The following is an 18,313-nucleotide window of genomic DNA, read 5'->3' on the forward strand; positions in this document are numbered from 1 at the left end:
TTAAATTAAATTTAAAATATTGCAATGATATTATTAAAAGAATAAATTTTAAATTTTAAATTTACAATATAAAATATTTTAAACTAAGAAATATGAAAATTTGCCCACTTTCTTGTATTAAAAAATTATATTTGAAATATAATATTGGTGTGTATATATCTATGATTGGGTCAATTTGATTTTGTTTGGTTTACAAATGGCCAAACCAAAACTAACCCAACTTGGTCAGGTTGGGAAATTGCTGAGCCGAAGCTGACCGGAAATACTAGAAAGTGAACAACTTGAGTCAAATTGGGTTATTTTAGTCAGTTTCATCGGTTTGATGAACAACCCTAGCTGGAATTAATTATTGTTATTTTTGTATTACAACAAAATTATTAAAAATAGTATATAAAATATAAATAATTATTAATTATTTAAAAATTAAAATATAAAACAATTGTCTACTCTTATGTATTTCTATTATTTAACTTTTGCTTAATAAAGTCTGTACATTGCACGGGTCCCCACTAGTATAATCCAAAAGAGTGCAGAATTATATTCAAAATTAGTGTTGTAACAACACTTCTCGATTGATCTAAACCGTCTCCACACATGAAATGTGTGGTTTACCTGCAGTCGGTTGGATTTTGAAAATCTAAACCGTCTTTACACATGAAATGTAAAACTCTTGTTGACCCTAGGCTAGCTCCCTGCATTTGAGGTGGGGTGGGTTAGGATTGGAAGGTCGGGTCCAAAGCCAAATCTAATTTACCATTATATAAGCAATAATATAAGCATATTAAATAACATGAACAAACATCAAAATTTCAATTATCATTCGCATAAGATTCAAAATATTATTAAATTTGACACATATAAGTTCATATGTATACCTTACAATAACAAAGTTCAGGTCAAGGAGGGTTGAATTTAGCCTAACACCATACCCTACTCCTATGGGTTGTAATCCCATTCCCATTCCTAATGGAATGACATTTCCCCATTTGAGGGTATGGCTAAACCTGGCAATCAGGTTGGGTGGGTCGGGTTCGGGTTGGGTCGATGCATTTCTGGGTTGATTTCGGGTCGGGCTGGTGAATGCTAGACCCTGTCCCTAAAGATTCGGGTTAGGGTTGACCCACGGGTCAATTTGGCTCAACTCTATCAATTATTGAAAATTTAAAAAATGAAACATGAAGAGTTGAAGATGTCAAATAAACTATTAAATGAATTAATCTAAAATTATAATCTTGAAAAGAAAGTTTGCATTCAATTTGATCTTTATGAAAGGGAAGATTGACTCTTCCTCCAACAAATTTACCAACAACTACAAAAAACTATAAAATTAAAAAAATCAACAATAAAAGTAAAGATTAAATACCAAAGAATAAAACTAACGTAAATAGATGATTACTGATTAGATGGCCAAAAGATATATATGCAAATGTTCTAAACTTTCAATACAAATTAAATAAAAAATCAAAATAACTTTAAGTTCAAACACATTCCATCATTTCTAAATTTGTTCCTCCTAAAACTTTAATGGACTTGAAGCTTCCGATGATGATCCTTCAAGAATGCTTAACTTAGAAAAGTGCACCTCCAATCTCGTCATTTCCTTGGTCTCATTATCATCAACTGCATTAAGTCAAAGAAGATAAAATATTAAAGCATTAATAATGTAAGAAATGTATTTGATAATTAAATAAAAATATATATTATCATCTAAATAAATTGTAATGTTTGAAACAAATCAAAATAAAAATTTAACTGACCATGATATCCAAATAACCAATTACGAGTAGTGAGAAGCTTGGGCATTTTCTGGCAAAAGAGAAGCTCTCCATTTGGTTAGAACTCTACCTCCCATACTAAAAGCTGACTCTAAAGTAACAGTAGTTATAGGAATACTTAATAAATCAATTGCCATAAGAGATAGATTAGGAAACCGATACTGGTTATCTTTCCACCAAGAAAGAACATTCAGTTGTTGCTTGTGATCAAGTCTATGTTCATCCAAATATACATCTAGCTCTGACTTATTTGAATTTAATTGTTTTTTCTCAAAGTAATTAAATTCCTACATAAAAAATCAACAGTCATAAGTCTTAAAAATTATAAATATAATGAAATATAGAGGAATTAAATTACATTATACACACTAAACTTATAGGAATGTCGTCATCTTCATCTAAATCAGTTCTAACATTATTATTCTCTACTGAATGTGTAATTGATGATGATGCACTAGAGTTCTTGTTTGCATAGTCATTAAAGAGTCTGCACAACTGATTATAAAAATAGGTTGATTTTGCATTTGCAGTTTCCTCATTTAATTTTTGATAACAAAATTTCACAAGTCCCATTTTGTAACGAGGATCAAGTATTATAGAAAATGCAAGCACCACACTATAGGAATCCCAATACTTATCAAATTTACTCTTCATTCTTTGTGCCATATCATTTATAAAGAGATCTTGATTCTCCATTTCTTCAAGTAAATACAACTCAATCTTCCAACCCTTGACCACTCTTCATCTGTTGGACACCAAATATAATTTTTGTCTACACTTTGCAAATTAACAAAGGCACGACGATAGGTGAGTGCCCTTTCAAGCATCATATAAGTGGAATTCCATCTTGTTGGACAATCCAACCATAAACCCTTGAAACAAATACAACCCCCACGCTTTGCACAATCTTCAAACTTTATTTTCCTTGCCTCTGATCCTATCACATATTTCACTCCCTCTCTTATTTTATATATAAAATCATCAATCATTTTCAAACCTTCTTGTACAATAAGGTTCAAAATATGAGTACCACATCGAATATGAAAAAAATCACCATTACAAGGCAAACAAGATTTAAGTTGATCACACAAAATATCTTGCATATTATTATTGCACCTTGCATTATATAAGGTGATTGTGAATATTTTGTGCTCAATTCCCCATTCTTTCAATAAATCATACACTTTTCTATATAAAGCAAATGCATTGTGTGGAGGAGGAACATGACAAAAGTTCAAAATTTTGCTATTCAACTTCCAATTATGATCCACATAATGTGCAGTGAGACAAAGGTACCCCTAAGTAAATGAAGAAATCCACATATCACATGTCAAACAAATCCTAATAGGAACATTTTTTAAAGCAAGTTTAAGTCTTTCTTTCTCTCTCTTATAGATTTTCAAACAATGTGCTTTAGTAGCGTTCCTAGTTAATGTTCTAACATCTTTATTTAGATAACACCAAACATTTTTTGTCCCTTCATGTTCAACATATGAAAATGGATATCCATGTCGTATAATAGATAATGCTATAAATTCTTTATAAATTTCAAGATTAATTTTTCTAGCCAATTTCCCCTCTTTAGATATCATCAATTGACCCACATCCTTACAATTACGTCTAGGACAAATTTCAATGTGACGTCTGAAATTAGAAGTGCCATGTGAAGAGTCTGCGATGTATACTTTAGAACAATGTTTGCACTTTGCTCTTAATTTTTTATCTTCAAATTTATCTCCTCCAATAATTTCAAATTCTTTCCAAACCAAAAGATGTTCATCGTTTTTCTTTTTTTTTTTTTGAAGCACTTAAGGAGTCCTCCACGATATTACAATCACTATCAATCACATGCACAGAAGACATGATTTACTCTTGAGAACTAAAATACAAACAAAACAAAGACAATGAATTAGTAAGCAAATGACATTTTTATTTTTATTTTTGAATGAATTATTCATTAGCTAAAAAAAGCAACAAAAACATTTTGGACCAATAAAATTTAAAAAGAAGATTAAAGAAAATTCGAATTTAAAAGGAAAATGTACAAGATTAGGAAAAAATCAAAATTAAAAAAAAACAAACAAATCCTATTTTTCATTCCTTAAATCATATTTTTATAGAAAAATAAAAAAAAAGAATTTATAAAAATTTGTGTTCGTTCATCATTAGGAACATATAACTTAAATCATTAAAAACCATTAAAAATAATTAAATAGAAAAGAAAAGATTAATTATACCATTCATCATTCTATGCAAAATAAACCATTAAAAATAATTAAAATCTATTAATAAAAATTAAAAGGTAAAAATTAAATACATTAAATAAAAAAAAGAGTAAGAAAAAAAAAAACAAGAAAACGTAAAAGTGAGAATGGAGAAGACTAAAACGTAAAAGTGAGAATGGAGAAGAAGACTAAAGAAGACTGGAGAGACTTTTAAAAAACAAGAAAATTAATAAAGGAAAGTAAGAGACGGACGAGACTAAAAACTAGTTTCTTGGTTTGACTCTAATAGATAGAGTCTTAGCCTCCTAGTCCTAGTCCTGTTGGTAATAAGACTCATTTATAACTATAATTACAAAAAATACCCCACCCCACCCCATCCGAGCTTTAAGTTTTACTTTTACAAACCTTGTTTTAGGCTGACCCAGCGGGTGACCCGTGAACCAACCCGACTCGGACAGAATCAGGTCGTGTCGGGTTCGGGTCAAGCACACTTTCAGGTCAGGACATGGGGACCCTAACCCTATTTTTTTGGTGGGTTAGGGTCGGATTCACAGGTTGGGTCAACTTTTTGCCAGGTCTAGGTATGGTCGTTCCCTCCCTCTCCCTTGGGAATGAAATCCACATTGCAGCTGATTTTAATTCTCATTCAAATTCCTGTCTGAACATTCAAATTATGGACCAATCCATTCCGGTTCTAACCGATTTTGATTTAGAATCCAATAGTGGAATATCATATAAAATTTGAAATTTATAAGATGGAATAAATTATCTACACTTTCTTTTTTTTCCTAGTTTTTTTTTATTTATTTTGTTTTGATTTTTAACCCCAAAATTTATTCTAGGTGGAGGGGCAGCCACCTACGGATTTTATTGATCAACTATTATCAAAAGGAGAGTGAATTACATGGGAGGATGTAGCCTGTCTTGCCCCAAAACCCAAGTGAAAAATGTACTTCCTTCCACTCTCAACCCTGCCCAAGAGTATTGCAAAAAACAGAACAAAGAAAAAGTCACAAATCAAATAAAGCATTAATCTAACCTAAGGATCGGTAGCCACATATAGTCTGCATGAAGTTCAAGAGATCCCGAGGAAGATCCTGAGAAGAGTGAAACACATGTCTACTTCTTTCCATATACATATATTCCCTTCCCAAAGCATGTGAGCAAATTTGTTTCTCATTGAATTAAATAGACTTCTAATCTTTATGAATAAGTAGACATGCATTCATAACAAAGCTTTTACACCATATTTATAAAAAAAAAAAAAAAAAAACAAAGCTTTTATACCATTTTCATAACAAAGCTTAAGCCCTTCATGGATAGCCATGCATTTAGCTCTAAAAGAGGTGTCATGACCAGCAAAGTAGAAAATACCATTGCCACGACATGCTCCATCAACATTTATTATGAACTGGAATTGAGAAGACAATAGACCCACCAATTCTCTTTCTTGAATGGCAAAATAATATTTAAAACTTGTAAATTTAAAGGATTTCTCTTTGGATATGGAAGTCTATCATAAGCCAAATTAATTTCCATCACGCACCTCTCAATTTTATTTGTAAGAATCAAATAAGAAACACCATTTCCCTCAAACCTACGAGAGCATCATTCCTTCCAAATCATCCACAATAATATAGAAGGGGTGATTTTAATAAGCTGGTGAGGTTGAGATTATACTATAGCAGCACTCCACCAAAGAATAATTCTATCCTTTCTCGTTTTTTTTCCTAGTTATTTTCATCGTTTTCAATAAGAATTTGTGGAACTCTATTACCTAATTAGATCCAATCATTTTTGCAGGTTAAGCCGTTCAGGTAGTCAATAGCCACATGAGCCAAACCCAAGCCTGAACCCAGTAAGACCTACAACCAATGCATATAAAAGGATTTGGGTTTGGACATGGTTCAAACTTCAAAGCATCGATATGTATCATATAATACAGTATAATAAGTATTGGTTTTCAAGGTCACTGAAATGTTAAATATAAAGATTTAGGAAGCTTTTATGGCTTAAATGTCAGAAGCCCTCCTGATAAATCTATCCTTAAAACTATTGAAACTGAAAAAATCAAGAAAAAATGAAGTATCCAATAGTTTTGTTTTTTCGTAGGCGAATCAATGCATTAAATCATTAGCCACTGAAATATTAAGTACAAAGATTTAGGAAGTTTTTATGGGTTTAAATGTTAGAAGCCCTCCTGATAAATCTATTTTTAAAGTAATATCTTAAATCAAATTAAAAAAACATAAATTAATAATAGATTTAAAAAAAAATAGGTCAGAATATATTACCAATTACAAAGATGCAAGACCCATATTACTTTTTTTTTAATTTAATTTTTGATAACTGAATGGTAAACTTCAAACTAAATCATACACATTTAGTTCGCTAATAAAGGTCTTCAGCTCTCTCTTCAACCAAATCAACTCTCTATCAAATCACTTATGACTCAGTTTGGAAGGAGTACAAATACAAATATGTACAGTACAAATCCATACAAAATAATACAAAATACAAGGTTTTGAACTTTACAAATTTGTATTTGTACTCCTTCCAAACTGAGCCTATATTGAAAATAACCCCCAGTTAAACTAATCATGAGAATTAATCCTAATCAACAGTTCAACATAGTACACAGAAATTGAAGAATCCCAAAGATCTAAATACTTCAATGCCGACGCATGTAGTTACCATAACATAGTGATGAATTAAACATGTCCCACCACACCAAAAGATGGAAAACATCTAAAATGGGATGCATAACGAGACTACCATGAACGAAGCTTCCTTATTAACCACTTCTTTCGTAGTGTGGCATCCAAGGCTAAAAATATCTTTGCATTTGTTTCATCCTCCAGAATGTCACAGGCATCTAATAGAAGCTCTTCATCCATGTCTGGTACAGCCTGAAGAAGACCAATCACATTTTCTGTTGAGAAAGAGTTGTCAATCTCCTTTTTATTTGTCAATGATGTAATGGCCATTGCCATCTTATGAAGAGCCTCCATCATATCATTATGTAAGCACCTCCGTGATTTTCTAGAATGTTGATATGTTGACGGAATTTCAGACCTACGCTTGTTCTGTTGATCCAATGTGTCAAAGTTTCTAGATGAATGCATTAGCCCCCCTTGTGCAACAGGCATGGCCTGAGAGTGTTGACCTCCTGGTGTCACAACGCTCTGCACATTAACGATATTGTCAAGCTCACCGCCTTGATCCAAGTGATTGAATTTTATATCAGTAGTTGTGTCACCATATATCATGCACAGATCACTATAATATGGAATTACTCTGTTTCTGAACACTCGAGCATTGGGATGTGCCTGCATTTATCAATTTAGCATATCTAAGCTTCTTGTAGTTGACATGTGACAAAACTAGTAAGATTGAATGAACACAGTGTACCTACCTTGATATAATCATCCCAAACACAATTATCTGCTATCACCATTTGTTGTGTTTCATCCAAACTAAACCCACTTTGGCCAAGAAGAATCTTAATATTATTGTATTGCCTTCTCAAATTTTTGTACCGATTCTTCAAAACATCCTTTTCATATTGAAATCCAAAATTTTCATTGAATGATGCAATCATCTGAACCCATGCTTTTTTCTTGAATATATGGCCAATTTTATTTCCCTTGTGCACCTGATCCTTCATAAGTTCAACAAAGTAATGGTCCATTGTCATTGTCCAATCAATTTTTGAACAATCACCACTGATGGTGAGTTGGGTATCCGTTCTTTTCCCTGCAACTTTTTCAGCAAAGTAATCCATTCAGTCAGCAAAACACATTCTTTTTGTACACATGCATCAAAGAAAATAACATACTTGCTACTAAGGCACAACAATCAATTAGTGACAAGAATAAAGCTCATAGTAGTCCCTGCAACATATAAAAAGCTGGATGCTTATTTTGCAGTCCAGAATCTTAATCCACCAGATAATACAACTTGGGCTAGGAATAGAAACTCTATAGTTCAATTCCAATCCCAAGAAACAAACGCACCTTTAAATTGATCCAAGGTTCATGCATTTCCCCCAGTACCCACCTTCACTGCCAAGGTCCATGTCATGACTTGAAAGACTGTATCTTCCATCAGCAATTGCATGTCCATATATTATGCACAAATCATTATAGTACGGCACAATTTTTGTTTTGTACAATCGTGAATCTGGGTGTGCCTGCAAGTATTGTATATAAGCTCCTTGCAAGTTGCAATAATAAATGCCATAGGTTACATGTCATAAACAAATTATGTACCTTTAAGTAATCATCCCATACATAATCATTAGCTGCCACTGTTTGGCGCCTTTCATCCCAAGTGAACCCACTCTGACCAAGAAGGGTTACAATGTCATTGTATTGCTTCCTCAAACTATTGTGCTGATTCTTCAAAACATCTTCATCATACTGAGGCCCAAATTTGTCATTGAACAACCCAACCATGTCTGTCCATGCTTGTTTGTTGAACAAATGACCAATCTTATTTCCTCTACGCACTTGATCTAGCAAAAGGTCAATGAGATATCGGTCCATTGGTGGTGTCCAACTAGTCCTTGAATGATCACTGGTGCTTTGGGTTTCACCATCCATTACTTCACCTACAAATTGGCTAGACTAGTGTCACAAATCATTAGAAGTAAAATATGTTTGCCAAAATACATCCATGCATACATGAAGAACACTTTCTCATGCTATCAAAACGTAAGCCATCTCTTATTAGCTATAAGTAACATCTACAACTCTATCCTAAAGCCAATCTCTCCATGCATCATATTGCATTTGTTCTGGATAATTTTCATGCATCTTAATTTTCAAGATAAATATCAGTTTTCTGATACACTAAAATGCATGCCATTGTAAAGGTTTATATATTATTCACCATACTCTATATCATCTTACATCCATGAATTTTTAATTCATAGATAGAAGTCTTTCCTATAAGATGTACCCATTGATGTGGGCATGAAGGTGACCCCAAAGTTTAGTACAGGGATTTTCTGTTTTTTATATTTTCTAAATTTTAATTCATAGGGCAACTTGGTCATTTTAAATCATTTTATGTGGCGTCTGATCAGTAACTCAGTCTAAATGGTATTCATAAACCTAAAATCTGATCTCTGAAAAGCAAAAAAGTTCTAAGAGCAGCTCTGAGCTTTTTTTATCAATAGAAAATTGGTTATATTGATTACTTGTATGTAAAAACAGTACAACTTGATGACCATGACACCATCCCCACTAATATAGCTATATTACAAAGATGCCCAAAACAATTGTTGCCATGTTACCCCTTGTTTAGCAAGGGAGTTAGCTAACCCATTTGCACTTCTTCTAACCCACTTAAATTCATCAATCAATTCTCTTGCAATCCTTTCAACTTCCCTGAAGCATTCTTGAAAGTCCAAGGAATATTTCTACATCTTGCCAATGAAATAATTACTTTTTGAGTCCCCTTCCACCTCCAACTGTTTGAATCCCAATTGTTTAGCCAACCTGAGACCATGTAGTAAAGCCATAAATTCAGCCTTTATGGAATTAGCTACACCAATTGCCCCAGAATAAAGAGCCATTAATATGCCCTCTGAGTTTCTAATTTCCCCACCTATCCTGCCATACCCGGGTTACCCAAGGAGCTTCCATCAAAGTTCAACTTCACTTTAATTCCTTGTGGGGGTTTCCACTCTATTCTTACTCTTTGTCTCTATAGGACTGTGCTACCTCCTTCCAAGCCCTTAGAATGTCATTAACTATGAAGCTCTGAAAGCAAACCCAAAGTTTTAATCCATATTGCTACTTCGCTTTTATAATCTCTATTATCTCCTCCACAGTTCTACTCTTTCCATTAAAAATTCTGCTATTCCTTTCCTCCCAAACCACCCAAATGGTTGCAGCCTTAGTAACTCTCCACATCAATCTTCCTCTTTCTTTGGTTGTCTTAGGAAATTTGGGTTGAAAATGTCTGCCACCTCTTAAGGAGGGTCCCACCTGCACCCAAAGAGAACAGAAAAACTCACAAATACAAAGAACAAAGGAACAGGAGATTAAAGTGGAGTAGGGTTTCTCCACTTTTCCTATGAGGAGAGAGGCACGAAAAAGACCTCCTTTTCTGCAACACATCACAAGTATTTACCTTTCAAAGGAAAGATTCCCAACAAAAAGCTTGAACTTTTGGTGGGACAGGCTTAGTCCACACTTCTTTTACTGGGAAGTCCACCCCTTGTGAAGCAGGTAGGTCTAGATGCTTGAAAAAAGAGGAACAAGAGCCCATCAGGTGAGGAAACTCAGATTGTAGAGTCATCCAAGGTAGGATCCAAAAAAGCTTCCTCCAGGATGTCGAGAAGGTTAATCATAGAAAAGCACTCACTCTCCCTTAGACCTCTTCTAAAACCAAGGTCCTAGTTGATGCCTGAGGGAGAAGTTCCCACTTTGGACAAAGATTCACCTTTGAAGTTAGAGACGGCAAAACAATCAGGGAACTGGTCTTGAAAGGAGTTTCCCCTAACCAAAGGGCTTCCCAGAACCAGGTTTTGTCACCCCTTCCCAAATCATAGCGGATAAAACTAAAGAACGGAGGGTATACCTCGCGAATTGCTTTCCAAAGGAAAGCTAAAGTTGAGTGAGGACTGAGTTTAGCATCCCATCCATTACCCTCTAGACCATGAATGCTTGCTAATACCTTGTGCCAGATCTTGTCTATTTCAAAGGGGAATCTCCATAACCATTTACCTAATAAAGTAGTGTTTCTGTCAGTAATGTTACATAACCCTAGGCCCCCTAATTCCTTTGGTTTGCGAACCAATTCCCACTTAACCTAATGATCCTTCTTTTTCTCAACTGGATCCTACAAAAGCGTTCCTCATATACTTGTCAAGTTGTCTCGCAATCCTTGCTGGTACACGAATAGTGGATAGGAAATGGATGGGCAGATTTGCTTAAGTACAAGTTCTTTTCCAAAGAGCTAGTTTCTTAGCAAACCTCTCTACTACTAGCTTCTAGAAACCATTAGACATCGGGTTTCCCTCCAAAGGTAATCCTAGGTAGGTTACATGCCAACTCCTCACCTCACAACCCAACACCTTTGCAAAACTTGAGAGTTCCCCTTCTTCTAGGTTGATTCCAACAACCCCACTTTTATTCCAATTGATCCTCAACTTTGAAAATCGCACAAAGTTGTCAATCAGTAACTTCAAATTCCACACCATTGTTAAATTGACATCCTCACTAAACAAAATTGTATCACCAGTAAATTGAAGGTGGAAAACAACTAGTTGATTCCTATCAATCTTCCAACCCTAAGCAGACCCTATGCATTTGCAACCACAATCATACTACTCAACACCTCTGCCACTAGGGTGAATAGAAAAGGGGTAAAGGGTCTCCTTGTCTTATTCCTCTCTTAGCCGAAAAGAAATCTTTTGCTACCCCATTTATAAGAATTGAGTAGTGGACTAAGCTAACACAACCCTTTATCCAAGACCTCCACCTAACTCCAAGACCCAGTTTCTTTAGGACTTCTAGCAAAAAATTCATGTCAGCAAAATCATAAGCCTTTTCTAGATCCAATTCACACACCAACCCCTTCACTCTACTTTTCCTTTTCTCAACAACACATTCATTAATTACTAGGATTTGTTCCACAATTTGCCTTCCTTCCACAAAGACCCCTTGGAGTGGTGATATGACTGAAGGCAAAGCTTGCTTAATCTCCTCAGCCAAAACCTTTGATATGATCTTAAAGACTCCCAATCAAACCTATAGGCCTAAAATCCTTTGGAGAGATTATCTCCTTGTTTTTAGGGATCAGGGAGATAAAAGTGGCATTTGCTCCAAAAGGGATTTCCCCTTTAAAGTAAAATTCATTAAAGACATCCAAAAGCTCATAAAATTCATTGGAAAAAATATACAATTTTTCTTATATTTTTTATATTTTGAGCTTATATTATGGTGAGTATGATGCACTGAATCATTCTATTTATTTCTTTAATAAAATAATATTTTTTATTAGTTTCTTATGTAACTAGGGTTTTGATAGCTATTCAAAGACTGAACAAACAGGGAGAGTTATTCGAACTTCCTAAGTCTTTGAAGAAACAAGGAAAATCAACATGGGTTCCTCTTTTTTTTCCCGTTTTGGAATAAAAATAGGGTCTTTGCCCCTTCTTTTTCTTCTTCTTTTGGAATAAAAAACAGAGGTGCAGCCCCTTGTTCTCCATTTCTGAAGTTTTTATTCATGCTTTCTTTTTTTATGACAAGAATAAGGGCTCTACCCCTTCTTTTACTCATATTTCTACAACAAACACAGGGGCTCAGCCCCTTGTTGTTCCATCCTTTTTTAAACATTAAATGATGCCTAGGCACCTGTCTAGGCGACTAAGTGACTAAATGCTCCCTTGTCGCCTAGGTTCAACTTGGCACCTTGAAAACTATGGTGCTTGCTCCACAGGGATTCTATTCCAATCCAACTCCAGTAGACCTGGGCTAAGACCTACTGATTTTGAGAAGAATGACTTAAAATGATTCACAAAGATCCTTACTATTTCCAAGCTTTCTCATACCTCTTGACCATCAACCACCACACCATGAATGGTATTTTTCTTTCTTCTACCATTTGCTAGTGAGTGAAAGAACTTAGTGTTGCCATGTCCTTCCATTATCCATTTTCTCTTTGATTTCTGTCTCTAATAAATTTCCTCTTTTCTTAAAATCTCCTCCAACTCTACCATCTTTTTCCATCTTTCCTCCCTTTCCTCTGACAATGTTCTAAGAGCCTCTTTTTTGTTTAAGTCTTCAATCCTAGAAGAAATTGTCACTTTGATCTCTTCAACTCTTCCAAAATGCTCTTTGTTCTAAGCCTTTATTTTCTCTTTTAGATTTTTTTAGCTTCTTACAAAATCTCCCTATTTTCTTTCTCCCTGGGACTCTGATTTCTTCCCACCATGTCTTTAACCTTTCGTTAAAGGATGAATCCTCAAATTACATATTTTCAAAACAGAAAGGTGTAGGCCCTCCAAATGGAGCTTCTTTTTCAATTCATAGAGGGCAATGATTTAATGTAACTCTAGACCAAGATTTTAAAACTAAAGTCCCCCACATTTCTTCCCAATCACAAGAAAATAGGAACCTATCCAATTTAGAGTAGGTTGGGGGAATTGAAAATTTGATCGAGTATACTCAATTTGCAAAAGAGGGAGCTCTTTCAGCTCCAAGGTATCAATGGGATTGTCAAAATTCCTCATGCTTGTAGTAAAACCTTGTTTGTAATTTGAATATTGTAATGTCTATGAAATGTCTATTTAATAGTTTTCACCCTTTTAAATTTAAATATATTATATTATAATTATATTTTTCTATACATTTTCTATTTTATAATTGTGGTATTTTCTGATTAAGCATTCATGGACTTTTAGACAATGGCTGAGATTTTGACCTAGATTCTAGCACCACTCTTGAGGCGCCTTGGAAAGCTATACACTCCATTCTATCTTTATTTCTCCCTCACATAAAGATCAATGCATCTTTGAGTGAAAAAGGAAATTTTGGGAAGGAACTTTAGGTAGGGGAATCATTGTTGACAGACAAATATCCTACCATTTATTCCCCCTCACAACAAAAACAAAACAATTTCACAATGTGCTAGCTTCTTAGCTATTGGTATGTCTTGGGATTTGGGCTTGAGATGGGGCCTCAAGGATGGTGAAGTTTCATTTACCATCAAGGGTGTTTTCTTTGATTCATCTATATGTGGAGTCCTAATTCCAATGGTTTTTCTTTTCTTGACAGCTTCCTTTTTCCATGTGCTTTCTAGATCCCCTTCTCCCCTCAATTTTCTGGCTAGTTTTATTTGGAAAAGGTCTGTCCAACCCAAACTTAACCGAGTGGTAAAACTATTTCTGGCTTGCTAATCTCCTATCCTTTTACATCCAATATTTGGGAGTTGGTGTTCTCTTTATTTGGCAGTAGGTTGGACCATTGACCATTCAAACAATAAGGGTAGATTGTTTGAAGAGGCATTGTTTTCACCCTCAAAGAGAAGCAAAAGTTTTATGGAGATGTTCTAGGGTAGCAGTTTTTTGGACGATTTAGGAAGAGAGATGCTAGGTTATTAACTAATTATTAGGTAAATCTCATTCAAAAGAGGCCTTAATGGAGATTTTTATTTGTTGACGAGTAACAGTAAAATTTTATTAATTCAGATACTGATTTAGAATTGTAATTTCGTACAATATCCCATGGAGAGGTGTGAGCTACAACCCCTCCTAGAAGCTTACAAGTAAACTAGGAATAAATAAATTACAGAAATCACAGCTAGCCCAAAACAGTTCTTCCCTATTTACCCCTTGCTTGGCTAACACATCAGCCAAAGCATTTTCCTTAATGGAGATTGTTGCAATGGGTTAAAATTTGTACCTCATGTAGAATACAGCTACCCTTATACAAGCATGGTTTGTCTAGCATCTAACCTAGCTTCTAACACATGGATAATGGATTATTGATTCTGAAGCCTCCAATTACATGATTGAGACTTGAAGCGTGTTTTCTTCTCTCTCCTAGACTCCTTCCCGTAACTCCTTACCCTTATCTTCAATTTTCTAAGTTCCTATATTTCCCTTTAATCTTATGTAAGTAAATTAACTAATTTCCTTAATTACTCCATTACATTCTTTCTCTATTCTTGTGTTATTTAGGATCTTACAACGAGAATGAAAAATGGTGGAGGGTGTGAAGCTGTTGAATCATATTATCTCAATGATGGTGGATCAAAAATAGCAGTCTAGTCCTCTCTTACCCCCCCCCCCCAACTACAATGGCATTGTCAGCTTGGTCACCCTTTACTTCAAACGCTTAAGTTGCATGTTCCATTAGTGCAACATATCTCTTCGTTGGATTGAGTCACATCAATTTGCAAAACATCATCATGTGTCTTTTAGTCCTAAAGTTGATTGTCAAGTATAAAATCCTTTTTCTTCAAGTCATTCAAACATTTGGGATCCTAGTAGAGTCAAACCCATAGTTGTAGAGGCGTCGCCTAGGCGACTAGGTACTCTTGGTTGGGTGCCTCAACCAAATGCCTTGACTTATAGCAACTAGGCACCCTTCTAGGCGACTAGGCGCTTGATATATACATCAATATACATCATTTGTATTGGTGTATCTTATTAATATGTGTGTTAATATGTTTTATTATATGCTATATATATATATATATACACATGTTCTTTCAATGTTTACTATTGAAATTTAAAAGATCAAAGGGCTTTGAAGAGAGAAAAAGAAAGAAAGAAAAAATTAAAGTATAAAGAGTTTCTTTTTTCTCTATCTCTAATTAAATAAAGCAGAAACTCCATCATTGTTTTTTTTCTATTTTACTTTCCATCTTGAATATTTATCATATGAAGTTAATAACCTTATTTAGCTAATAGTTGATATGAAATTGCTCTATTAAATAGTTATTATAGTAGTATTATTTTTGAAAATAATGAAATTAATATATGTAAAAGATTTTTATCATTTAGGTGTGATGATTTGCCACATTTTTAAAGGAAATTTAATGTTCTTAATAAAGAGAAATGCTATTTTCAATTAATATACATTCTGAGTGGTATATAAAACTTGGGAACAAGCCAAAAGTTGGTTATTTATATTATAAAATTATGATTGCCTAGGCGCCACTTAGGCAACTAGGCGACTAGGTGCCCTAGTGTTGCCCATAATTGACAAGACTCTTCAAAAACTATGGCTGAATCTTAAAATGGTTTCAAGTACTTTGTAATTTCCATTGATGACTACTCTCGAATGATATGGCGTATCTTATGAAAGAAAGATCAGAATTGTTCTCTATTTTTCAAAATTTTGTTGCTAAAATTCACAATCAATTTAGACTTCCACTTAAAATTCTTTGTTTCGATAATGGCAAAGAATATTTTCTAACTTCCTTTTAGCAATATTTGAACCAACATGGCATAATACATCAAACTTCTTGCACTTATACCCCTCAACAAAATGGTGTAGCTAAACTGTAAGCGTCAGAAAACGGCTCACTTGGGCTGAAATGGAGCCACCACCCATCAGATTAGGAGGTGGAGGTGATGGGACCTCCATAAAGGGCATCAAAAAACATTTTTATCAAATAGTGACTCCAAAGCTCGAGGCAACAGATACATCAGTCCATTTTAGACTTGGATGGGAGAGGGAAGGGGTTAGGCACCCCTTTCCCGGGTCCAATAGGTGAGACCCACATGGGACATCAACGAACACAAATACAAATAATAATTATTCAATTGGCTAAGAGAATAATAAAACAAAGAGAGAGACAAAACATCACAAAGGGTTTCATAAAAGAATCTAATATTAAACCAAACATTCACGATTAAGAGAACATAAACACATGCTGCACACACCTCAAACATTAAGATAACATAAACACATGCTGCACACACCTTAAACATAGCGGTGATTATAGACATCAGTTGATAAAGCTACTGAGAATAGATGGAACCGAATTATTTACTAGTATTCAGCATCTTTCAATTACTCTACTTGAAAGGATTTTGAAATTCAATAAACAGAGTAGAGCCAGAGAGTATGAATAGTATTGACGATGACCACTAATGACCGGGAAAACTGGATACGATAGATCCAGCTAATAGATTCGGTTAAAACAATCATCGCGAGATATTGAAAACATTAGCAATCAGAAAACCAAAATAAACCAATGGGTTCGAACCAAATCCGCATATCTATCACAGTGGAAGAAAAAAGAGGAATCGAACAAGCCAATCAGGGCTGGTACCGAGAGTTACCGGAGTTAAATCAGCCAGGTATCTCTCCTCCCAGCCTCAGATGCGGAGAAACCAACGAGTAAACAGTAAAACGATTAAAACCACGCACAGACAGGAATGAGAATCACCTAATTAAAATATGGCCTGGGAATGATCGGCGACTGGGAATTTGAGTCTGCTCTTAGTCTTATATTCCACTTCGAACGGCAAGGATTTGGAGATGGTGTTGATGAGGAGAGAGGCGTCCGAATCCAATGGGATCTGCTACGGTTGGTTCAGAGGAGATGGTGTTGATGAGGGGAGCGACGTCCGAATCCAATGGGATCTGCCACGGTTGGTTCAGAAAAAAATGAAGAAGGAGCAATCGATTGCCAGTGGTAGGGAGTATCTTTCGTAACTGGGTAGCCGAGGTGGACGACGCGCTGTATACGACGTCAATGAAAGGGGACGGAGAAAAAGGAAGGGAGGAAAAGAAAAATAAAGAGAGAAAAGAGTCCGGGGCACAGAAAGGAAGATAAATAAAATAAAACCGGTAGAAAAGAAGGAAGAGAGTGGAATCTGAGACAGAAATATGGCTCCGGTGCCGCCGCTCTGCGTGCTCTTGACGAAGACGATTATCGACAATGACCTCTAGTTCTCGGGAAGGAAGATGGAGACGAACAAGGAGGGAATGTGGAGAAAAAACGGGGAGAATGAGAGAGGGAAGAGGCTTCTCAGTTGCCGCTGAAAAGAAGAGACTGCCGCGAAACATTCGGTCACTTTTACATTGAGCGCTAGGGGTATTTTGGGAAATCTCGGGAAATTCAGGGGCAGATTTGTAATTTTGAAATTTGGATCGGGTCTTGGTTCAACGATGGGGGGTTTTGGGTCAATGATAAAAGGGTTGAGAAGGGTTTTTGTACACAAAGAAGGGGTATGAGCTAACGGGATTAACCAAAATGGAATCCTTTTGAATAAAGGGGTAAATTCGGGTGCTTTTGGCTGAAATTTGGTAGGGTGGAGTTTTTTGATGTTCTGTGTGGATTGGTAGGGTGGAATAGGCCCAACTGGGCCCCAGATCGAGCGGATCTAGAAGGGTACTAGTTCAGTCAATATGGGGCTTCGACATGGAATCCAAATGCGATGGAAGGACAAACAAATGTATTTTGGGATGAAATTTTATAGGTGAGTATTTTAGAGTATCTAAAACAAGTCACCCCTTGATACTCTTTTTTTAGCTAAAAAATCAGCCATGGCATTTGCCAATCTACGAACCCATTAAAAATTAACATATTCCTTGTAAGCAAATGAACTTTCTTCAGAAGATACCTGTAACCCCAATAGACTATTTCTATGTTTGACAGCCAGCCCACTACCACCTTCGAATCCCCTTCAACTATCAAGTTCTCCACTCCAAGTTGACTAGCAACTTGTATTCCTTGTACCACACTAGTATCTCGACCCTTGTAAAGTCATCCATTCCCATTGGTCCTAAGAATAAAGAGATGATGCTATTGTCCTTATTCCTCAGAATGTCCTTATTC

The 18,313-nt window shown here is 35.3% G+C and overlaps 1 protein-coding gene across 4 annotated transcripts; it reads right to left on the reverse strand.

Annotated features, from left to right (window-relative positions):
- Positions 1 to 6,589: 6,589 nt before the first annotated feature.
- LOC104609676 (L10-interacting MYB domain-containing protein-like) lies at positions 6,590 to 17,533 on the reverse strand. 4 transcript variants are annotated; one of them, XM_010276047.3, is made up of 5 exons: positions 16,919 to 17,533; positions 8,272 to 8,612; positions 8,060 to 8,192; positions 7,416 to 7,756; positions 6,590 to 7,329 (listed from the first exon to the last, which is right to left on the reverse strand). In XM_010276047.3, the coding sequence occupies exons 2-5, from the start codon at positions 8,602 to 8,604 to the stop codon at positions 6,772 to 6,774; spliced, it is 1,365 nt and encodes a 454-aa protein (XP_010274349.1). In that variant the 5' UTR covers positions 8,605 to 8,612; positions 16,919 to 17,533; the 3' UTR covers positions 6,590 to 6,771. The 4 variants fall into 4 exon arrangements, with proteins under 4 accessions (XP_010274349.1, XP_010274346.1, XP_010274347.1 ...); XM_010276044.3 differs by having other exon boundaries at positions 7,416 to 7,762; XM_010276045.3 differs by having other exon boundaries at positions 7,416 to 7,762; positions 8,272 to 8,623.
- Between the last annotated feature and the right edge of the window lie 780 nt (positions 17,534 to 18,313).

This window comes from Nelumbo nucifera, chromosome 1 (assembly GCF_055504915.1).
Source record: "Nelumbo nucifera cultivar China Antique chromosome 1, China Antique-T2T, whole genome shotgun sequence".
Taxonomy (NCBI): domain Eukaryota; kingdom Viridiplantae; phylum Streptophyta; class Magnoliopsida; order Proteales; family Nelumbonaceae; genus Nelumbo; species Nelumbo nucifera.

What these genes read in the sequence shown, in the direction of transcription:
- LOC104609676 (XM_010276044.3), bottom strand. Translation starts at nt 8,604, where the DNA reads ATGGATGGTGAAACCCAAAGCACCAGTGATCATTCAAGGACTAGTTGG. An exon ending in CATGGACCTTGGCAGTGAAG is followed by an intron (nt 7,763 to 8,059) that starts GTGGGTACTGGG and finishes TTGCTGAAAAAG; the next exon opens with TTGCAGGGAAAAGAACGGAT. An exon ending in TTTGGGATGATTATATCAAG is followed by an intron (nt 7,330 to 7,415) that starts GTAGGTACACTG and finishes TGATAAATGCAG; the next exon opens with GCACATCCCAATGCTCGAGT.